The sequence below is a fragment of the Cinclus cinclus genome, chromosome 22 (genome assembly GCF_963662255.1).
Source record: "Cinclus cinclus chromosome 22, bCinCin1.1, whole genome shotgun sequence".
Classification (NCBI taxonomy): Eukaryota; Metazoa; Chordata; class Aves; order Passeriformes; family Cinclidae; genus Cinclus; species Cinclus cinclus.
In genome coordinates, this window is record NC_085067.1 from 7,208,978 (window position 1) to 7,231,764 (window position 22,787).

A 22,787-nucleotide genomic window follows, 5' to 3' on the forward strand; every position below is an offset into this window, starting at 1 on the left:
TGAGGAACACAGCTGTGAAGCATTTAAATCCACTACTGTATTTTCTGTAGTGTCTTTAAAAGAACTACTCATGGAGAGGCAGACGAGGCAGGATTGCTGTCTGGAGCTGTAAGAGCTGTAATCATCAGTCACTATTCCATCAATCAGCCCACGGATCAGCAGCATTCTCCTCCTGCACTAGAAGCAGCCCCAGCCAACAGGCACCCATTGGCAACTGGCACAGCCCCTGGGGACCCCCAGCCAGGTCTCCCAGTAATTAGTGACAAGTTTAGACAGACAACAGTGCTGAGCCAAGGCACAGTGCCCTGGAGATTGCAAAGCAAACACTGCCTGCACAGCTCCTGGGCAGCTGCACCAGGGATGGGAGTTTGCACATCCAGCCTCTGCTACAAGCTTTGTGGAAAATAAACCCCTTTCTGCTCTTGTTCCCCAAAAGACCAACAGCCATCTCAGAGACAGCCAAATATCACTAATCACCTCCCCTCCCAGACATGGGGGACCAGCATCTTTCCCCCCCCCCACTCCACCCCCCGAGCCCACAGCTCCACTTTGGGTCCTGATTTTCAAATGCGTCCTTCCTGGAAAATTAAGTAGGATGCTTAAAAGAGTGCTACAAGTTTTAGGAGAGTGATTTAAACATGTGAGAGCAGAGAGCTGTGATGCTCCTACGTCCCTTCTCTACCTGCCAGGTTCCCACTGCTCCCAGCTCCATGGTTATTTAATGGTTGGGAGGAGGCTGATCCTGGTTCCTCCATGCCCTGGCCTGGGGGAGACGGTGATCTCAGAGACCTCCAGTTGGCCATACAGTGACACAAACCACAGGTTTACTCTGATTTACTAAGTGGCCTTGGGTGATCTTGAGGTCAGAGCAAAATCACCGAAGTCTCGGCCATCATGGGTGGACAAAGTCCCCAGCACGAAGCACCTCATTTTGGGTGGGTTTGGGGGGCACAGATTCAGCCCTGCTGCCCACCTGGAACCCACGTGTGTCCTGCTGTGCTGGCTCAGACAGCTCCCAGCACCGGGAGAGAGCCAGAGACATGGCACAGCTCTTGAAACCCAGCTGAGGGTTTGAAACCATACCTGAATCCTCTCAAGAGTCACTTCACAGCTCTGCAGACCTGATGCCAGCAGTGAGACAGTGAGCAGACCCCGCTCAGCAGCAAGCCCTGCAGCTGCACTCACCCAATTCATGGGCAAGTTAATGAAATCACACTCAATTAATACATTTTCCCAGGTTATTGATAGGGTTTTCTGGCTGTTCACCCCCATGGCTGAGCTGGCTGTTTGGCACAGAGCGTGTCCCCAACGTCTGCCCAGCACAAATATTTACCCACCTGCCACTGCCAGGGCAGCCCCGTCCTGGCCACGTCAGCACGGGAATCCCTGTCCATTAAACATTAACAGCCCTGCCTGTGCCTGCTGGGGCCAGCCCTTCTCCCAGCACTGTGCCCTGGGAGCCAGCATCCAGCCAAGTGAATAAACAGATACTGCAACGGGGCTATGGCAACAAGGGCTGGAGGATACTTTGACTTTTTGTTGTTTTTTTTTTTTATTTGCAAAGTTGCTGAGCTCATTCTGCAAACGACGGTGTCAAAACCCTCGTATGCCACTGCCCCACTCTGCCCCTCTCCCTGCCTCAGGATCACCATGCTGACCCTCCTGGCTGTGTCACACTGCAGGGGATGGTGGCATTTCCTTCCAGGTTCAAAGAGCAGACCCTCTGGTGGGAAGCGGTTTGGGAAGGCATGGCCACTCCTCCTTCTCCTCCTGCAGTGGGTAGAGCTCAGGAGATCCCAAGCACTGAGTCACCCTGTCTTTGCTTCAGTTCACCACTGACTCTGAAAATGGGGCTGGTGGGAACCTCCTCCTGCAAGACATGGGCAGTTTGGTCCCATCTTTGTTCCAGCCCTATCTTGTTCTGTATCATTCACAAGGCAGAAAAACCAGGCATTTCCATTCATCTGCAGTTTGTGCTGAGCTAACCAGTGGCCAAAGCCTGTGGCCAGTTTGCAGCACTGTTCCAGCTTCCCACCACACTGTGTGTCAGAGAGGTGGGATGTTGGCCAGGTCCTTTTTTTCCCACAGCAACACATTTTCCAAGGTTCCCCTATAAAAACAACATGCCAAAGCCATGTAAAAAGCTTTCCTGACACTCATGGATTAATGGGAAAACTGAGAAGTATTCAGATTGTCCAGGCTTTCCTAACAAGTCTCTTCTCCACATGGCCAGTCATGTGGGGGCAAAACTCTCTGGTAGATGAGGAACCTCAAACTCTTCACCAAACCACCCCAGGGCTCCCCCCATCAGAAATGCTTTTCATTGGTCCAGGCTTTGTAATTTTGCATGGTCCAGGATTTCTCACTGGATAAAAACAGGGGGAGAGGAGAGGAGAGGAGAGGAGAGGAGAGGAGAGGAGAGGAGAGGAGAGGAGAGGAGAGGAGAGGAGAGGAGAGGAGAGGAGAGGAGAGGAGAGGAGAGGAGAGGAGAGGAGAGGAGAGGAGAGGAGAGGAGAGGAGAGGAGAGGAGAGGAGAGGAGAGGAGAGGAGAGGAGAGGAGAGGAGAGGAGAGGAGAGGAGAGGAGAGGAGAGGAGAGGAGAGGAGAGGAGAGGAGAGGAGAGGAGAGGAGAGGAGAGGCTGATTGCATCAGCATCTTCAGGAGCTCTGTCTCAGCGTCACATCCCAGCAGGAAGAAACATTCCCTGGAAATGGGGACTTCAACACAGCACCTCCACAATGGAGTGCTGATAGAAGTCAGTTTTATAATCACACCCAAGCCAAGAGAAGCCCTGATCCATACTGACCCTAGCCAGGGGAACCTCGGTGCTTCCTATAAACCCTCCTCCCTGCTCACCCCCACATTCCTAACACGACACAACTCTGGTGAGGACACAGAGCCCACCACCACAGCATGGGGTGCTCTTGATCATGCCCCCTGTGATGCCTTAAGTTTTACGTTTTTCTGTTCTGCTTTGGTGTGCAGCTTTTAGTTTTATTTTAAGGGTTACTAGGATCTTTTCACAGGGTGGTGAAGACAGAACAGTCCTATTCCAGCTGGGGGCTCAAGGACCATCTGTTCAAACTTCAGGCCCTAAGCATAAACAATGTGAAAAGAGGAGGGCGGGCAAGCAGGTAAAGAGGATGAAACTTCATGGTTCAAGGCTATGAATTGGACAGCTCTGTATGTAAATGGACTAAAACCTATAAAAATGTGAGATCTCATGACCAAGCTTTCTTTTGATTCCACCTTGGAGCCATCCGGGCAGGACCACGACTGTGGCACTGGTACTGCCAGGCTGTGGCCTTGGAAGGCCCCTCAATAAATATCCATTTTACCCCTCTTAACTCTGTCTAGCCTCTGTTCCAGCTCCTCTAGGCACCATCTGCACCTCCCGACCCCAAGCCCAGCGGCTCTCACCCGGCACACAGACATCTGGTTGGTGGTGAGGGTGCCGGTCTTGTCGGAGCAGATGACGGAGGTGCAGCCCAGGGTCTCCACCGAGGGCAGGCTCCTGACAATGGCATTCTTCTTGGCCATGCGGCGCGTGCCCAGCGCCAGGCAGGTGGTGATGACGGCCGGGAGGCCCTCGGGAATGGCGGCCACCGCCAGCGCCACCGAAATCTTGAAATAGTAAATGGCCCCCCGAAACCAGGAGCCGCCATGCACGGGGTCACTGAAGTGGCTGATGTTGATGACCCAGACGGCGATGCACACCAGGAAGATCACTTTGGAGAGCTGCTGGCTGAACTCATCCAGCTTCTGCTGCAACGGGGTCTTCTCAGGCTCCGTCTCCACCATCTGGTTTCGGATCTTCCCGATCTCGGTGTACACCCCTGTTGCAATAACGATCCCTACGGCCTTCCCAGCTGCAATGTTGGTGCCCTGGGAGGGGAGGAAAGGAGCAGAGTGGCTATGTGGGCATGAAACCTCTCGGTTTGAGCAGAGAAAATGGGTTGCTCATTGTGAAAGGAGAACGTGAAATCTTGGTCAAGGGGAAAATGGGACATCTTGGGTTTTTATATAAACCCACCCTAAGGAGCAGGAGAGCCCTTCTTGAGGGCTGTAACCCCTTGAGGACTGGACTTCTGCCTGAGAAGAACATGAGAAAGGAGGAAACCCAGATTTACAGTAGCTCCAGGCTCAACCACAAACCTCTTCCCCATCCATAATGCATCCTACTTGATGGAAAAAAAAGTGCTCTGAGATTGCCCAAGGAATTTAAAGGCCTTATGTGCCACAGCCTAAATTAAATCCAAATGAAGAGGGTTCTTATTTTTATGGATTTGGGGCTCTTTTTATGGATTCAGGTCTTACGCATGCACTCCCTTTCTCTGCTCAGAGATCTCCCACATCCACCAGCTTCTGCACTTTGGAAAACCACAGGAGAGGTGGAGATAGGTGAGGTGTAAGGGACTTACAGAGAAAAGCATGTTCTTCTTGTCCTGGTTGACAGCCCGGGTATCAGGGATGGGGTCAGCATGTTTGATCACCGACACGGACTCCCCTGCCAAGACAAGAGGGGAGAGATGGACCATCCACATTCCCTCTCCAGCCTCAGCTCATCCCTGTTCCAAGCCTGCACCACACACCCCACTGCGCTCTAGAGCAGCACTTTGCCACCAAACTATCCAAACATCCACCACGGGGATGTCAAACCCCACATGCCACACAGAAAAACCCCAGGCTTGGTGTTCTGCAGGAAGGATACCCAAGCACCAGACACATCTCACCTGTGCTGTGACTTTGAGGACCTGGGAAGGTCCAAGCATCATCTAAATCTTTCTCTCCCACCCTTTCCCACCCCAGCAAAGCACTTATCCCAGCAACAGTTCCAAAATTTGCCTCCAGGAAAACAGCAGCAGGAAGCCCACACACACCTGTGAGGATGGACTGGTCAACCCGCAGGGTGGTGGAGCGGATTTCGATGATCCGGATGTCTGCTGGCACCTTGTCACCAACTGCAAGGACAAGAGTAGAGCAGCTCTGTCAGGTGGCACTGGCAGCACCCAACACCCCAATGAGAATGGGGACAGCAAACCCCAGACTGAGACCAACCATGTACAGGTGCACAGCAGCACCAAGCCTGGAGCAATGAGGGGCCCAGCCCCTGGCAAAGGGTCCTGCACTGGGATACCCCATTTCTGCATTTAAAGCTTTGTTAAGGTTACTTTTGTCTGTCTATAATTTACAAGTCTGCCCCCAACCAGACCCTGGTAGTGCCCTGCTTGCTGTGCTGCATCCCCTTCCCCACCATGTCCCTGTCTTTCCTCTTGCCTGCAAACTCCCCCTGCATCCCCATCTTGCCTCTTCCTGCAAAAAAACCCCAGAACATCCCCATGTTGAAGAAATCTGAGCTTCCTAAGGCCAGTCTTAACCCTGCTTCAGGTTTCTCTGGGCCGACTGGAAGCTGTTAACAGTGGAAAATCTTCTGTGTCCAAGACAAACAACCCTCCCTGGCTCTCCTGGCATGGCACAGTGGGCACAGGTGAAAGCTGTCCCATCCACGGCGAGCCACCCACCATCACCCTCCAATGCACTAGTGCTTCCTTAAAAAAAAAAAAACCAAACATTTAAAGCTGCTTTTCCTGCTGGTTTCTTCTTCCTGGCTCTTCCTCCTGCTCCCTTATCGGCAGGACACAACCACGCTCCAACACTTTGGAAATACTGAGGCCAAGGGAGCCCTGGCTGCCAGCCCCTCACATCCCTTACACAACACTGCGGGCTTGGCTGCTAACGATGCTCTCAAATCCCAGACTTTAACGAGTGCTTCCTCCCAGGGCTCGTAAACCCCTCCCCAGCACAGCGGGAGGAGCTGGCACTGCTCCACCACCCAGCCACTTATTCCAGCTGCAGATCCCAACGCTCCAGGATGCTGCAGCAACAGCTGCCATCCAGCCAGACCTGCCCTGCTCCCTGTCACTCCTTATCTGGGGGGTGCCAGCACAGACCTCCCCAGAACATCCACTTCATGCACAGACTCACACTCTGCATCTCTTCAAGGGGGCTGGAGCATCTTAGAGGGAGCAAAGAGCTCCTCTTCCCCTGGGAAAGGCAGGAAGACTTGCAAACAAGAGCTAATCCTGCAGAGGAGGACTCTTGCAACATCCAGGGACAGAGAGAGCCCTGGTACCACAGGGGTGGCACTTGCTCCAGGGTGCACAGTGCCTTATTATCCCACAGCACAGAACAGACCTGGCCTGGCCATGAGCCAGTACTGAACGTGTGCCATGTGGCCCCCAGCACCCATGTGGCTGTGGTCCCCTCAGCACCACGAATCTCCCAAGAGAAAGAGCTGAAAACAGGAGGACACTGCCTGGCCGTGGCCACTGGCACTGCTCGAGCACCACAGGGGTCACAGCACCTGATGGAGCTCCCAAAGAGATGCTCTGCCTGCACATTTTGGGAAGGGCAAGAGCTGCCTGCACCGGGACTCACCTCCATGGCCTTGTCACAAAAGGGCAAAACTCAGCTGGGTTTAAGCAGCCTGCCAACTTCCAACCACCTCCCTCCTTGTCTCAGTGTAACAGGTTTCCTGCTCCCTGCTGCCAAATTTATTGCATTTGCACATGCAAACAGCAGCCAGTCCCTCCTGCCTATGTTGTCACACATCCAAGGCATCACCTGGATGTTCACCATAGGTTCAAAGCTTTTCCTCCTGGTGTGCTTTCCTATCAGGCACCTGACAGCACCCTCACCACTTTCCATAACCTCCTAAACCCACAATTTGCTAATAATTTGCAAAACCCCTCCAGAGAGCTCAGCTCTTTCCATTCTAGTTGCAATGCTGATGGTGCCATTAAAAAGTAATATTGGGCTGCTGATGGGCAGGCAGTATGCACTTGATTTGAGGGAAGATGGCAGAATTTTATTAATAATTCATTAATTTAATTAAAGGCCAGGTCAGCTGCCGGACTGAGTTGCCAGAGCTGGTTTGGGAGTGCTGCCAGCTCACCCAGCTGAGGATCTGGCTGGCTTGATCCTCCCTCCATTATTTTTGTATTCATCTTTCAGCTGAAGCCCAACTAGGAGCATAAATAACAGCAAGCTGGCTGGGCACAGGAGGGATTGCAGCATGTTTCCACCAGCAGGGCCACGAGGAGGAAAGGAGAGGATTAGTTTTTGTGGCTCTGGGGCTTTACAGCATCATTTTAGGAACAAACAAGATGGAATAATTGGAATACATCCTCCTCAGCTCTGCTGGGGCAGGCAGCAGACCCCCAGGCAAGCTGTGCTGAATGCACAGCTCCACTAGAAGGGCTTGGGGGTACAACCCACCCAGAGGCAAAAGCAGCCTGCAGCTCGTCCCCTCTGCCTGTCACCCTTCCTGGACAGCCAGCCCCTCTCCCAAGGAAGCCCTTCCCACCCAGGCTGCTGCAGCAGCACCCAGCACTGGCCCTTCACCCACTCCTTGTCCAGGGGTGTGCATGGGAGAGCTGCTTCCAGAAAGAGGGAATCTTGGCAGAAAATTGAAAGTTCTCCTAGTTCTTCCAGCTAAAGGAGAAACCCTCCCGAGACACAAAACCTGAGTCAGAAATGAATACTTGTTTCTCTTTTCTGCTGTTCTCTCTCCTGATGTTCAGGAGAAGCCTTGGCAGGCTGAAGAGCCTCAGCTTTGCAGGACTCCCCAGGCCAGCAGAACCTCCCCACCCCACGCCCTAGGGTGATGGCACCCTACCTGCCACCTCCACGATGTCCCCAGGGACAATGTCGCGGGCGCGGATCCGCTGCACCCCGCTGCGGTCGGAGCGGATCACCTTCCCCATCTCCGGCTCGTACTCCTTCAAGGCCTCGATGGCACTCTCAGCATTTCTCTCCTGCAAGCAGAGAGGAGCAGAGCTGCTGGTGCCAACAGGTTCTTTCCCCACCCACTGCAAAGACAGGAAAACCCAAACCCCGGTCCTGGCTTTGGAATTCATTTACGCCATGGATGGGACAAGCACCATGTCTTCAGCCTCTGCAAAATGATTCCTGCTGGTTTAAACCACACCTGATCCTGGACATTCCCTGGACCTTTGGGGCTGAGCATCTCATTCTTGGTTTGGGAAGCAGTATATCCCAACCAACTGTATTTCTCCCCGTCCAGCAACTTCACCTCAGATCAAGCTGCAGATAAATAAATGGCCTTTTAATGGATGCATACAAAAGAGGGCATCACTGGCTGAAGTGTTTGTTCATCCCCCAGCAGGAACACAGTGAGGTGAGGGGCACTCAGCTGTGTGGTTTTCTGGTGGACAGAGCAAAGATCTTCCCTTGGAAAATGCATTTGGCCCTGGCCAGGAGACAAGCAGTTTTTGCCTGGATAACTGCAAGATAAGCTCCAACCTGCAAGAATTGCCAAAGAAAGACTGAAAGAATGAGCCAAGAGGCAGCCAGCAACTGAGCGTATGTACAGAGGCATGGGGAAGCACAGCCAACATGAAAATTAACCTTTGGAAAATGAGTTTCCAAGGGCATGAAGCAACCAGACCTTTAGATGAAGGATCTCAGTCCCGTGGAGCAGGGACCCCGAGGGCAGGCTGAGCCTTACCTGCCACACACCCACCACAGCGTTGGCAATCAGGATCATGATAATGACAATGGGCTCCACGAACGCCGTCGTGGTCTCCTCTCCTTCTTCAAACCAGGCCAGGATCTGATGGCAAAAGAAAAGAAGGAGCACAGTGTGGTTCAAACAAGAGCAGCAACATTTTAAGAAGAATTATGGAAGCAAGAGCCAAACCACAGGTGGTTATTTGTTGGAGAGGAAATGACCTGGATGTGGCCAGACCCACATGGCTTGGTCAAAGATTGGAATTGCCATATCCCACTGCTGGAGCCTCGTCTCCTCTGCTGGGATAAACTGATGCATTGAACAAATGGGGCTGGAGCAAACAGCCATACAATGCCTGAATGAGTGTTAGCACCAGGAAAGCCTCTCTCTTTGTGCTTAGTGCACCCATGGGGAGACCATGGCCATGAGCTGATGAATGGGGAGACCAGGCAACACTGCAGCCCCTCCTGGGGAGAAGGTCAGTGATGCAACATGAGTAATCAGTGCAGTAAGAGCAGCTCTGCAGAGCAGGGACTGACCTTGTGGCTTCTGCCACCCTGAGCCCCCTCTCCATCCCACAAAGGCCTCATACCATAGTACAAATGAAGCACACACACAAATATTTCCACTCCATTTAACTTCTCATCGACCTGCACTGTGTCAACACAGCAACACCTCCCTGCTTTGTCACAGAGGCACAAGCACAAGGACCTGACCTCTGGCACAGGACTTCACACCTGCTTTACCTGCATTCACTTCACTGTGTGTTGTTTTGGGAATGTATTAAACCCCACAAGGGACCAGCCTTCCCCCTTATCCACCCGTAAGCTACACCTGAAAGGAAGGGACAGGAGTCTCAGCTTTGCCATCCTACTGCCAAACACACCAACTTACACTCCAATAATTGTTCTCCAGCACCTTGATGGGAAAAATCTCCTCACGCAGAGCTCCCAAGATAGATTGTGGGCAAAACTGAACTGGCAGTTCACTACTGGGGCACTGCAAACCAGGCTCAAATCATCAGCCTGGAACAGCCTGATGTAAACAGAAGGCAGCCCAGGGAGCTGTTTGATATCACTTTTGGATGGATCAGCATTACTGAAAAATCCTCCAGTCCCATCTTTAAGCAGATGCAGTGACATTGCCTCTATGCCCCAGAAACCACTGCTCTGCTGCTGCATCTCCTTCATCCCACAGGCACCCTGCCCTCCTTTCCTCTTTGGATGTCGCCCTTTGTGCACCAGAAGGTGCCACCCCAAGCTGTGGGTACTTACAAAGGACAGAAAAGCTGCCATCAAAAGGATGCGGACAAGGAGGTCTTCAAACTGCTCCAGTACCAACTCCCAGAGGGACTTTCCTGGTGGGAAAACATGAAGCCAAGCACAGTCAGTGCTCAAAAAATCCCCAAAAGACAGGTCCCACTGAGGTCCCAACACCCACAGAACCACATCCCTGCTTGCTTCAGGGCTGCTCCAGTGCCCCCTGGCCATAGGCACTGGTGAGGACACTGGCATTGCACAGGGGGCTTCTCTCTAAAATTAAACGCTTTCATTTCTGGCACTGCCCTGGTTTTACTGGCTCTGTTTTTAACCACAGAAACCAAATCCTCTGTATTTCTATTCACAGAGGTAGCCTCACCATCACAGGGAAACTCTATAGTCAGTCCAGCTTTCTCTGGGATTCATACCAAGATTACAAGACCCCAAAGATTCTCTCTTCCTTGTCCTCAGCACACTCCACCCAGACTCAAAGCATGTACTGCCACCCCCAGCCCATGACTTACCTTCTTCTGCAGGGAGCTCTGTGGGTTTTCATCAACAGCCCAAGGAGCACAATACAGCAAAAAATGATAACAATGAAAAAATAATTAGTGATTTGGACCCAGACTAGCAATCCCTTCCCTTACGCCCAGCAGTTCACTCAGTACCCCAAAACACAAATTTTTCTGCACAAATTCCCACAACAGGGCAGCCTGTCTTCAAACTTCTCAGTCCAACACCAAGTTAGCAGCCCTGGAAACATCCTTTCCGTGCTACAAGTGGCTCCGGCACTCAGCCTGCCTAAAAAAATATTCCTCAGGAGCTGCCCTCTCCAAATCCAAGACACAGAAGTCAAACCATCCCATAAAATGCCCTGCCAGAAACCCAGTACAGCCCCACTGGGGACTGTAACTTTCATACCATATTTCCTATTAATCTGTTGTACTTTACAGCCTGCAACGCTCTAGGAAACAAATCCAAAAGTGATGCTCAGCTGCTCCAAGCTGTCCTCCTGAACCCATCCAGCGGGTGCAGAGCCACCATCCACACTGCTCCCAGCCAAAGCCAAGCCCAGTCACCTGCAGAAACTGAGAGAAACCCAGGGGCTCCCATCCCAAGCAGCCATCACAGTTTGCCCAGGATTCCCACATACCCAGGAGGTGACCATTACCTTTCCATGCACCAACAGGTCCTAGGACCACTGGACAGTGTGATGCCTTAAGAGTTTAGCTTTTATATTTCCCATATATTTGTAATCCTGCAATTCTTTAGTGTATTACTTTAAACTCCATATACAGTGCTAGCCACTGCTTTCCCATTCTGGTCAGACACAACAATTCCTCTAATCAAGGACACCTCATTGCCTCAGGCTCTGAGAAATGGAAACAAAAGTGAGTTGTGGGGGGGAGCAAACTTGGGGTAAATGACTTCATTACATGAAGCTGCAATTGGAAGATTAACCCCCAATATGCAAATGGACCAAACTTATAGAAGTGTGAAAACCTGTGACCTGTCATCCATTCTGGGTGTAGCCCCTGGGTGGGTTCATCTGCCCTAAATGTATCTGAAGGCCCTTCAATAAATAGAACCACTTTTTATTCCCTTAATTTTGTCTGGCCTCTGTTTTTAGGTAGTCCCAAAAAGGCATCAGTGCACAAAGCCTGGTACCCTCCAAGGGAATCCTCCTGCTCCTGGGCAGCAAGGGGTGTGCTGGCTCTGATGTGGGCAAGGCTGGGCACAAGACTATAAGGTTCTGCACCCAGGGAGGGCTCAGGAGTCACCCCCCTGATTCTGGTGGCTCAAGGGTGCTTGTCTCCCTTTGCACCCATTAGAGACCCAGAGTGGTTTAGGTTGGAAGGGACCTTAAGCTCATCTTGTTCCATCCCCTGCCAGGGGCTGGGATACCTTCCACTAGACCAGATTGCTCCAAGCCCCATCCAGCCCAGTCTTGGGACACTTCCAGAGATGGGGCAGCCACAGTTTTTCAGGGTAACTTGTGCCAGGCCTTCCTCATCTTCACAGGGAAGAATTTCTTCCCAATGTCCCATCTCTGTGTCAGTGGTAAGCCATTCCCCTTGTCCTGTCACTCCAACCTTTTTCCAAAGCCCCTCTCCAGCTCTCTTGTAGCCCCTTTAGGCACTGGAAGGGACTCTAAAGTCTCCCCAGAGCCTTCTCCTCTCCCCACATCTCTCAGTGTAATTCTGCACCCCATGGGGGTGACAAGAAACAGGTGGCAGCTCTGCCTTAAGGGTTAGACTCAATGAACTTCTTATTCAGAGATCTGAACTTCAGACCTCTGAACCTCTTCAGAGGTCTTCTCCAGCCTTAACAATTCTATGATAAAACAAGATGTTTCTCCAACTCGAGTTTCGGGGAGGGCATAAGGGACCAGATGAGTCCAAGAGGACACATCAAGGGACCCCCAGCATGAAGCCCTAAGTGAGAGCAGGAAGCAAAGCATGCTCATCTGTTTTCCATCACCTATTTTCATTCAGAGGAATGAAAAAAAGCCCCAAACCAAACCTATCTTCACTAAAGCAACCAGTGAAAAGAAGAAGCCTGAATGTGTTCATGCTTCAAACTGTACCAGGTCTTCAGTCCTCACAGACACACCCACTATGAGTTGTTTTAAACCCATGTACCCCCTTGGTCAGGTTACTCTGATCCCCTGCCACCGTGAGACACGGACCAGTACATACATCGTGCCTATAATTATTTTTTAGGGGGGAAAAAAAAAATAAAAATCTTGGAGCACCTTCAGTGTTTCAACTGACCCTACAGAGCGTGTCAGAGCGAAGTGGCTCCTGTCCTCTCACAGCTCACTCCTCTCCACCCCCAGCTTCCTCTCCCCAGCTCAAAGAGCCTCCAAAATTAAAAGCAGAAGAGATCTGCTGCTGCTATTTCCATACAGATTCCACTTTTAAGCGTGCAAGGTAAGAGGGCTAGGGGCAGGCAGGTGCCCTGGGGGAGGCAGCTGGGGGTCCCACAGGTCTGAGCTCAGCCGTGGTGCCCCAGGGTGACTTTCCACCCTGAGCAGCCACCTGAAACACCACAGTGCTCTCAGTGCTTCTCCCACACCATGTTTGCATGAACACTGGCAGCAACGCCGTTCACGGAGCCAGGACTTTGCATGAGATCTTGATTAAAGCAGGGTTTCTGTGAGCTCAGGAAACACGTGCACTGAAACACTGAGGTGGCACAGTGACACACTGCCAACACTGTCACCAAACCTCAAACGCAGCAACGCTGCTGCAGGCACCTCCCAAACCCCCAGTTTTGAGTACAGTGATAACCAGGCAGCTCCCTGCTACCAGTGACTCCTTGTACCACTCTTCATGTGGCAGCTCAGCAACCAAACACCCAGAGAAAAAGGGCAGAAAGTCACAATAAGCCCACATTTTTGGGTGTGAACTGATAAAAACTCACTGGAAAACAGGAAGGTTTGGGGCTGGAGCTTCTTCCTGTCACATCCAAAGTCTCACTAGAAATAAGAGGGTTTGCTACTCACCAAACCCCAAGTTCTATGTAAGTCAGCCCCATTGCACCAGCAGTGCTGCCATGTCCCATCTGGCCAGGAAAGCCACCACAGGCAGGGAACCAGCAAAATCTCAAATCTGTCACTGCCTTGGGACAGCATGGTGAGTGCAAGGAGGCTGAAATGGAAACTCCTGGCTGGCACCTGAATAGCCCCTTGCTTTGAATGGTGGCTCAGCACAGAACTCCAACTCTGGGCATGAGCTCCCTGATAGAGCCAGAACACAAATGCAGTGACACCATCAAGAGCAGAAAGTGGTAGCGGTGGCTCAGAGAATGCACCATAAATATCCAGCTTCCCCAGCTGAGCAGCCCCACCACAGGACCTGCAGCTTGTGGACACATCTGTGGTTCCTCTGCTCCTGCTCTCCTGCATCGCAGCTTTGGAAAGCAGAGCCAAGAAAATGGAGATATACCAAGGGAAGATGGGAGCCTGGATGTCACAGGGCCATTCCCACCAGCAAAAGAGCACTGTCCCCTCTGGGTTAGGGCACCCCCAGTCCCACTCCCTCAGAGGGCTTTGCCTTGCAGGGACACAGCCACAGCTCCATGCACTGCTGAGCATTTGCAACTTGCTCTGAGCCTGTCACATTACGACATCTCTCCAGGCCGTGCCATCACATCGTATGGTGACGCTGGCCCATACCAGGTTGTAAAATATCCATACAAGATGCTCTAAGGTCTGCAGGGAGCCCGGCCACCCTGGGCAGACGTGGGGCTGGCGTCGGGCTATTTTAGCAGGAGGCTGATCTCCAGCTCCTGCCAACTCAAACAGGGCTGGCAGCCCACGGGCTGGCGCCTGCAACATGGCAGGGCACGGTAATCAGGTGATGAAAAGGTAAATAAACACTGGTGCCACCCACGAGCACAAGCACAGGCGGCTGCCCCGGGGCTCTGTCACAGCCGCTGTGTCCCCAGGGAGACCTGGCCCCGCTTCCCTGGCCAATGCAAACACAAACTGGGACAGGGTGGTGTTGGGGGCACTTCAAGGAAATGTTTGAGTTTCTCCTGCTGCAGCAGGAGCAAAAATCCCTGGAGCACATCCCTACAGCAGCTGGTGTTTCTCCATCCTGCACTGAGGTACTGCATCCCACTCTGCTCTAGGGAAAAGCGAGGCACAAGGTGACACTCTCACAGGTCAGCACGTGGGATAATACATTCAAGTCCAGAGTGCAATCCACAACAGCAAACATCCTGCACAGTGAACACTGAAATTCCATTTTCCCTCACAATTTCAAGAGCTTCCCTTGGATAAAATCAGATTTCCCTCATGGGAAACACTTCTGCCCCCAAATGATGTGGGAAGAGCATGATGCCCTCTGGGAGAATAATGATGAGCATCACACCCAGGCCCAGATTTCTGCTCTAAATAACTTAATTCAAACTATATTTCTATGTTGTAATCACTTTTTTTCCCCCTGTCTTTATTATCTTTTCCCATATGAAGGGGAGGGGAAATGGATGCATGAATTAAGGGATGCATCCAATTCCTTTTGACTTTGCTGACAGGCAGTAAAATAGCAGTGAAAAGGGTAAGAAAACCTTAAAACAACCCCAGCTGGGAGAGCAGCTCCTGTCCTGTGACATAAAGCAGGAGCCCAGGCAGGGCTGCTCTGGGATGCTTCCACCACCCCACAGGACACCAGGCAGGATAAACTGTTATTTTAACTGGCTGCCTTTCCCAGGGCCGGCTGCATGGGAAGGATCCCATCCTGGAGGGACATCTGCTCTGCCTCATCCCTTCTGACAGCCAGCACTGCACACCACTGCTCCCCAAAATCCAAAACTGCTGGATGCACGACCAGGACAGGCTCTGCCGGGGTGTTTTTAACACACACTCAGCCCATAAATCCCACCTGAGGATGGAGTGTGGGGCTGCTCCTCACCCTCGAGGTGAGAGGTGTGAAAACCAGCATTTTTGAAGTGTTCTAGCATTATCTGGGATGAAAAACACTCAAAGCCTAATGGTGCTAATGCTCCCTGATGCTCTCAGAGGACAAAACACAGTGATCCAAATGCCTGGCTGCGTATGACTTCAAGTCACCCACACGACTTTGCTTTTTGCACAGCTCCAGGAGCACCCTGCACCCCTGGAGCCAGCCCTGCATGTGCCAGGGCAGGAGGTGGCTCTGCTGGGGACAGTGGCACTTCAGGGTGCAGCTAAAGGGGCCATGCCTGCTTCAGCCTCTGCCCCTGGGAGCTGGAACCAGACTCACATCCCCACGGGTACCACACGCTCCTGCACCAAGATGGGGGACAAGCACACCCCAAAGCTCACTGAGCCTTCTGCCAGCAAAGCCCCATATGTTCAACCCCACCAGCCAAGCATGGCTGGGGCTGTCCCGGGGCACCCCCTTGGCAGGGGGGTCACTGACCCCAACCACCCACACATGGAAACCACACCTCTGGGTGAGCACAGCTGCAGTGACAGTGTGTGAGCCCACAGACCTGCAGCAAACAGCATTTCCAGCTGTGCCAAGCCTCTGCCACCCAAGGGTCACAGGAAATAGCCCTGCATTAAAAACCACCTTATGGGTGCAGGCACAGCACTGGCAGCACAGAATCACAGAACGGTTTGGGTTGGAAGAGACCTTAAAGATCATCCTGTTCCAAGCCCCTGCCACGGGCAGGGACACTCACCTTGCCCCAGCTGGCTTGAACACTTACAGGGATGGGGCATCCATCCCCACCCTTGTGCCACGTGGCCGCAGCCAAGCTCTGCTCAGTACCACAGCTTGGTCCCAGAGGATTCAGCCCTTTCCCTGTCCTCCACTACCCCCTAGGAGCTGGTCCCAAAGCCAGAGATGGTTTCCTCCTGTGCCTTCCCCTCCAGAGTGAAGGCACTGGTGGCTCTGGGTGTGCCGTGGGTGGGGAGGCACTCTGGCCCAGCATCTTATTTGCCTATCGCCTCACAGCTGCTTTTTCCTGTGTGCCAGGTGAGGTTTGCTTACACCAGCAACAGCCACTCATTCAGGGCTGCTTCAAAAGGCATCAGAAAGATAAAATAAACGAGATACAATCCCCCTCCCATGGCAAACACCACTGGTTTGCTGTTCCTGTAATTCCCCAGCATTCATCCCTACTCCAGCTGTGCTCTGCACCTTGCAAAAGCCCAGAACCTTTCTGGCTGGGGGACGCACCACCCCAAAAATAAGCAAATTCAGGGCAGCTGGGGATGGCAGCAGCCTGGGGTGGGTGAGTAGCACATGAGGATGGATAGCAGAGGTTTAAGGGCCAGAACAGCCCTTGCTGTTTTCCAGGCAATGCTTTAGGGTGGAATGATCCAACCGTTTTCCTCACTGGCAGCTGGACACTGTCAATGGCTGGCAAAAAATTCAGCCCCAAAAATTTCTGGTTTGGGTCACAAGGCTTCCAGGGGCAGACAGAGCTCCAGGCCAGCTGCTCGTCCCACCCTCACACTGCTCTTCCAAGCTCACAGGTTCTGAACCCAGCCCAGCACCATCAATCCCCCCAGGACAGTGACGGGGTCCCAGTGCACCCAGTGTTGCAATGGGAGGGGGAAAGCTGAAAGGCTCTTTTGTTCCTTTTTTGGCCTGCTGAGCTGATCTCAGCAGGTCAGGGACTGGGAAATGCAGTTATCCTGGATGTGTCCCCCAACATCAGCAAAATACCAAGCAAACCCAGCCCAACAGTATCTCCTTCTCCCCAGAAAATCAGACATGACATCCCTGTGGTGAAGGAAAACCCACCACCACCATGCCCCACTGTCCAGAGGGAGGGAAACAGGAATGGAGGAGGGAGTGTGAAGTCCAAGAAGCCCTGTAAAATAAACAAGGAAAGCCTCACCCATCTCACTTTAAACTTCCCTTCCTTTACTCTTGGAAATGGCTCATCTCAAAGTGTTGGGCAGCACAAGCTTCCCTTCACTGCAGTTCAGGGGGTCCTGGCACAGGGCCATAAACTCTGCCCAGCCCTGAGCATCCTCCTCCCATGCCACAGTGAAAAGCAAATTGATTCCCTGCCAATACCCCACCTCCTCTCCTTAACACCAGAAAAATAAAGACAGAAGATTTTGCCCATTTTGCTCTGAAAAGTGAAGCTGCCACTTGGGCTTGCAGCTCCAGTGCCCATGTGGCGTTTGCAAGAATAAAGTCTTGGAGAAATAGAAAGGAAAAACCTTAGGGAAATGGGATTTCAAGTGATGTCCCCTCACCCCTGTTCCCAGCAGCACCCACAGCAGATCCCGGGATCGCTTTGGGAGTGGGAGGGAAGGAGGAAACCCGTGGCTCCAGCCAGGGAAGGATTATTTGAGCAAACTAAAAGCAGCAGTTTGTTCCCTCCTGCACCAACGCAGTGGAAAGAATTTCCAGCCCCGGCTCCCGAGTGGAAAAGCTCAAAATCTGCATTTAAATAGTAACCGTTTTGGAAAAAGAGGAAAACAAACCAAAACCCCCACAACCATTACAGGAGCTTGAAGAAAATAAAGCTAAAGGTTCAGTGGATTTTTTTTTCTTTTTAGTTTTGGGGTCGTGTTTTTTTTGCTTCTTCCTACCTCTGCTTCAAGCAGACCCTTTCCACAACTGCAGGGAAAGGCAAGGGAGTGACTCTGCCTCATCTGGGAACCTTCTGCCAAAATTACAACCCCAACCACAGGACATGCTGCAACTTCAATATATTCTCTTCTTCCACCCTAGAAACACAATTTTATTTCCTCCTTTAACACACTAAACCTAATTTTTCAGCTCAGTTTTAAGTAAATTGGTAATTTTTGGCCAGTAATGTTTTCTCATTGTTTTGGGCTCTGCTGCAGCCTCCTGCCCTTGGCTGCTCCCCACATCCCTGAGATGCTCAGCTGCCACCCAGAGCCAACCCCCAGACCCAGCAGAGTGATCACAAAGCCCCAGCCAGGCCAGGGGACAGTGCAGTGGGGGATCTGTACCCCCTCCAGGCACACTGGACAAACTGGCCACTTGCAGCCACTCCAACACCTGGTGAGAAAACTTAATAAACATTTTCCTGGCAGTGCTGGGTAGCAGTTTAGGAAACCAAGCACGGGGAGCTGCAGAGGTGGCAGTGCCAGGAGCCCCAGTGATGCTCCTGCTAGCAGGTCAGCTCAGAGAGTGCCCAGCCCCAGCAAGATTCAAACGCACCAGGGGAGGAACCAAAATTGGGATGAGCCTTTCAGCTGAATTCTGCAAGAACTGGGAAAGAACAAAGTGGGACCAGCTTTGGGTCTTTTTTTCCTAAAGATCCTATTTTTCCTAAAAATATTAGACCTGAAAAGACTCCAGGTAAGAAAATGAGACCAGGATGCATTTTCCCAAAGGGATGTATTTGATTCTGGAGGAGAGATGCTGCTCAGAACTCAGCAAATGCTGCTGTGCTCAGTGGGGGAACAGCAAAACTGCCTCCCCAAGAACCAGCTCCAAAATCCCTTTACATTGAGACAAGCAACTTCCATGAGGCTGTAAGCAACCATTAAGGATATCACATTTGCACGTCTTGGAAAATAAACCAAAAAATAATAAAAGTAAGTAAGAGACAGAAATAATAAATTACATTACAAATGTAACTAAAGTTAGTGAAACAAAGCCCCAAACCTGCAGCGTCAATTTTAAAAAGGAAAAAAGAAACCAAGAAGAAATACAGGATATTGCTTTTAAATCCAAACTGCATCTTTTCCCCTTCCCTGCCAAGATGAGGAACCTGCTCACCCTGACTCTCCCAAGAGCTGCTTGTTTTAATTGCTATGTTTTAATCAATCCTGCTGCAGCCTGCAGCAAAGCCCCAGGGCACAAACTGTGCATTTATGGATGATGGAAACCCAGACTGTGAACACTGGGGTGGAAATGTTCCCTGCCCCAAGCTCGGGGCCAAATGGATTCAACTCCATCCTCAGGGTGCTGTGGTCTGGAGGGAGTTGGGTTGGAGTATTTTTTCCATTTGTTTGTTTTCTGGAGGAAATGCTTCTGTCATGGCAAACCTGTGGGGAATATCGAAGTTTGAACATGGCATCCCATCCCAGCCCATCTCCCACGATAAATAAAATCAGGATGATAAAATACATCCAGCGTATCTGCAGGGTGATGCATGCCCTGACCCACACGGTGCTAATGAGCTGCTTTGAACTCAAACTGAGATTATCAATCATTAATTTATTTTGCAGAACTCCTTGCCCCAGATGACCTGCCCCCAGCCCTCCCTTTGCTTTTTCTGGTATCTGTTCTCAGAGAACAGTCTATTTTCAGCAATCCTCTTGGATGGGTTTTCATGGAAAATGAAGTCTACCCAGCCCTTAGTTTGGATTATATCAGAAGAAAAAAATTTCTGTAGGATAGAAAAGATCTGTTTTTCTGGATGGGAAAAAGGGGCAAGTTGGACAATTAAAGCTTTTCATGGATGACCTCTCTGAGGATCACACATTTCTGTGTAGTTGAAGGAGTTCCTTTCCTGGAATGAGATGCTCAGAGATCCCTGGAAATAGGAGTCCCTTCTAGGGTTTTTTCACAACCTCCTTCCAAATATATATAATATCTGTGTGCATGACTATAAAGATGAAATATTACATATGCATATAACACACATGATACCAACATATACTTGTGCATAAGGATAACATCTATATATCTATATACAAGGATAGCTAAATATATTTGTGTGAAAAAGGGAAGAATAATTTGAATCAGGCTTTACAAACAGAAGAGGAACCCCAGAAGGGGTGTGAGCCATCACTGCAGAGCAGCCCCTTCTCCTGAGTGACTGCAGGAGTCCCCTCAGGAGGGGAGCAGACAACATCCCTGCCTGTCAAAGCATGGGAAGCCAAGAAAAACTGCAAAATCCCAAAGGACACCCCAAAGATGACCCGAGGGGAACCCTCTGCGAGGGCTGGAGCAGGAACAGAGCTCCATCACTTCCCCTGTCCCGCCCTGCGCTGCTGAGCCAGCCTTTTTCAGTTTTACTTTTCCACTCACTCCCCACATATTCCTTAATTTAGCCCTTCTGTTGACTCGGGAGGTTGCAAAATGGAAAAAAAAAGGAAAGTGCAAACAGGCAGGTAAAGGGAGGGTTATCCCGACCTCGGCTGGTCTCCCGGGAACAGGCGGGTCCAGCTGGCAAACTCCAGCTGAGCTGGCGTTTTATGGGGCAAATCCCTGGGGATGTGGCCACTGACAGAGAGCCCGGGGCCACCGCTCGGCTCTTTGCCCCTCGAGGATCTTCGAGCTTTCACTCCCCGTGGTGAAGGAAGCAGAAGAGAGAATCTCCCCCACCCACACAGCCTTCCCAAAAAAAACCAAAAAACAACCTGATTTTTATCACTAACCGATGCAAGGAAAACTGCTTCCAAACCAGAAGAAATACCTTAAAAAAAAAAAAAAAAGAAAACTTTCAAAAACCCCTAAAACAAACAAAAGCCAAACAAACAAACAAAAAACACACACTCCTGTATGATAAAGCACATATCTAACACAAAAAACCCGGAGCCACGCATTTGCTCTGAGAACGGCTCTGCAGGCGCTCCGGCGGCTTTCCACAGAAAGACAACGGGAAAAAAAAAAAAAAAAAAGTCGTTTTGGCTATTCATCATGCACGGAGCAGCTGCGGGGACTGGTCCCAGCACAAGGGACAGCTGTCCCAGCTGGTGGCTTTGGGGACACACGGGCGCAGCCGGGGCTGTCCCGGCTCCGCATCCCCGGCGCAGCCGGAGGGACTCGCATCCCTCCCCCGCCCCGCTTTAAAACACACGGAGAGCTCGAACAGCAGGAAACACCCGAAGCAAAAAATACCGCGGGCAGGAACCCAGGGGCACAGGGGACACGCAAGAGCAAGGAGCGGATTTCCTCCCCAAAACATCGCGCCTCCGATGGGGACCGCCCTGCCGCTGGTCCTCGAGTGCCGTCACCTCCAGCAGGGACCTGCCCGCTCCCGACAGGGAGAAACAGCTTCTTGTTGTCTCTGCTTTGCTCTCCATCCATAAAGGGATCTTTTGTTCAAAGGTGTCCCGCAGTGACGTGCAAATGTTAGCATGGGAGGGGGAAATTGTTTATATATACATATATATATGTGTGTGTATGTATATATATAGATATATGTGTGCATAGATATATGTGTGTGTGCATATGTATATATATATATAAGTTATCAGTGTGTTAATGTTGCATTAGTTGGTTATCAAATAAGACACATATAAAATCTCAAATGGGATATATATATGTGTGTGTATATATATAAAAATCTCAGATTGAACATATGTTACTCTCAAATGGAGCACATATGTATAACCTCAAATGGGACATGCATATACAATCTCAAATGAAAAACATGTACATAGAATCTCAAATGGGATATATATGTGTATATAAAATCTCAAGTGGGTTCATTTAGGACCACAGGGTACAAAGCCAGAACCTGCATTAGCACATCCAGCAGATTTCTGAGCATTTAAATTTTAGGAGGATTTTGATGATCAGAGCAGTGACACTTAGGTTTAGGACTACTGTAGATCTAGACTTTAACAAGAGGTACAACATTTCAGATTTCAGCCACCACAGGACACAAACTGATGCCACCACATATCCTGAATGTCCAGGGATGTTTTGGACCAGGCAGCAGGACACAGGCAGATGGGATCACCACCAAACCACAGCCTGACCACAGACTTGCCACCTCTGCGGGTGAGAAAGAGAAAAGGTTTTTATAAAGTGATAATGAGCAGCCAAACCTCAAAAACTGGGAGGTTCCCAGAGCAAACCAGCAAATGCTTGTTATAGACACGAGGTTAATCGCTGGCAAGGATTAATTCAATGTCTCTTCAAAAGAGCAGCACTCTGGACTCAGATGTGACCCTTCTTTCACGAGATGACTGGCTCAGTCACCCAGTGAGCCCCAGCATGGAGAGGAGCCATCAGCATTAATCCTGATGGGAACAGGGAGCCTCCCGTGCAGCTCTGTCCTCCCAGGCAGTGCTGGGATGCAGGGGGAGCAGCAGCTGCTGCAGCCCTGCCTGCCAGGGGTTAACCACCCACGGAGGAGCCTCCGGTGCGTGCTCACGTCATGGAAACACTGGAGTAACCACAATTTTCTCTACTGCTTTTTGGCTCCAGTTTTTTCAACATTTCTACACTTCCAGCCCAGATCTCTGCTACCTGTTTTCCAGCGAGGTAACCGGCACCAACAGCAGCTCCAAGGAGCTGCCAGGATTTTTTTTTAAATATAGGTTATTTTTATACTTTCTACTTCCAGTGCTACCAACACTGAAATACAAATAAAAAAGGATAATGAGTAATAATAGCACAAAAAAATAATTATCAGACACAGAACAATGAACAGGCGGTGGGGTCGGTGCTTTCTGAGTTTTCTGTGTATTAATATTGCACTGGGTTGGACTGAAACCCCAGACAGCTCTGTCCTGCTGCCACCCACTCACCCAGAGCAGCCACAAGTCCCTTCTCCTCCATCCTTCCCTTCCACCCACCCCAGTGGCCTCAGCATCAGCTGTTTCTC

General features: G+C 50.9%; 1 protein-coding gene across 3 annotated transcripts in view; it reads right to left on the minus strand.

Moving 5' to 3' along the window:
- ATP2A3 (ATPase sarcoplasmic/endoplasmic reticulum Ca2+ transporting 3) overlaps nucleotides 1–22,787 on the minus strand; it is a 52,885-nt gene that overhangs the window by 23,425 nt on the left and 6,673 nt on the right. For all 3 annotated transcript variants that reach the window (XM_062507268.1, XM_062507266.1, XM_062507267.1), the window contains exons 2-8: nucleotides 10,316–10,333; nucleotides 9,807–9,889; nucleotides 8,530–8,634; nucleotides 7,678–7,816; nucleotides 4,880–4,960; nucleotides 4,421–4,506; nucleotides 3,420–3,884 (exon numbers count right to left, since the gene is read on the minus strand). In XM_062507268.1, the coding sequence (XP_062363252.1) occupies nucleotides 3,420–3,884; nucleotides 4,421–4,506; nucleotides 4,880–4,960; nucleotides 7,678–7,816; nucleotides 8,530–8,634; nucleotides 9,807–9,889; nucleotides 10,316–10,333 (977 nt within the window). The remainder of the gene's footprint in view (nucleotides 1–3,419; nucleotides 3,885–4,420; nucleotides 4,507–4,879; nucleotides 4,961–7,677; nucleotides 7,817–8,529; nucleotides 8,635–9,806; nucleotides 9,890–10,315; nucleotides 10,334–22,787) is intronic.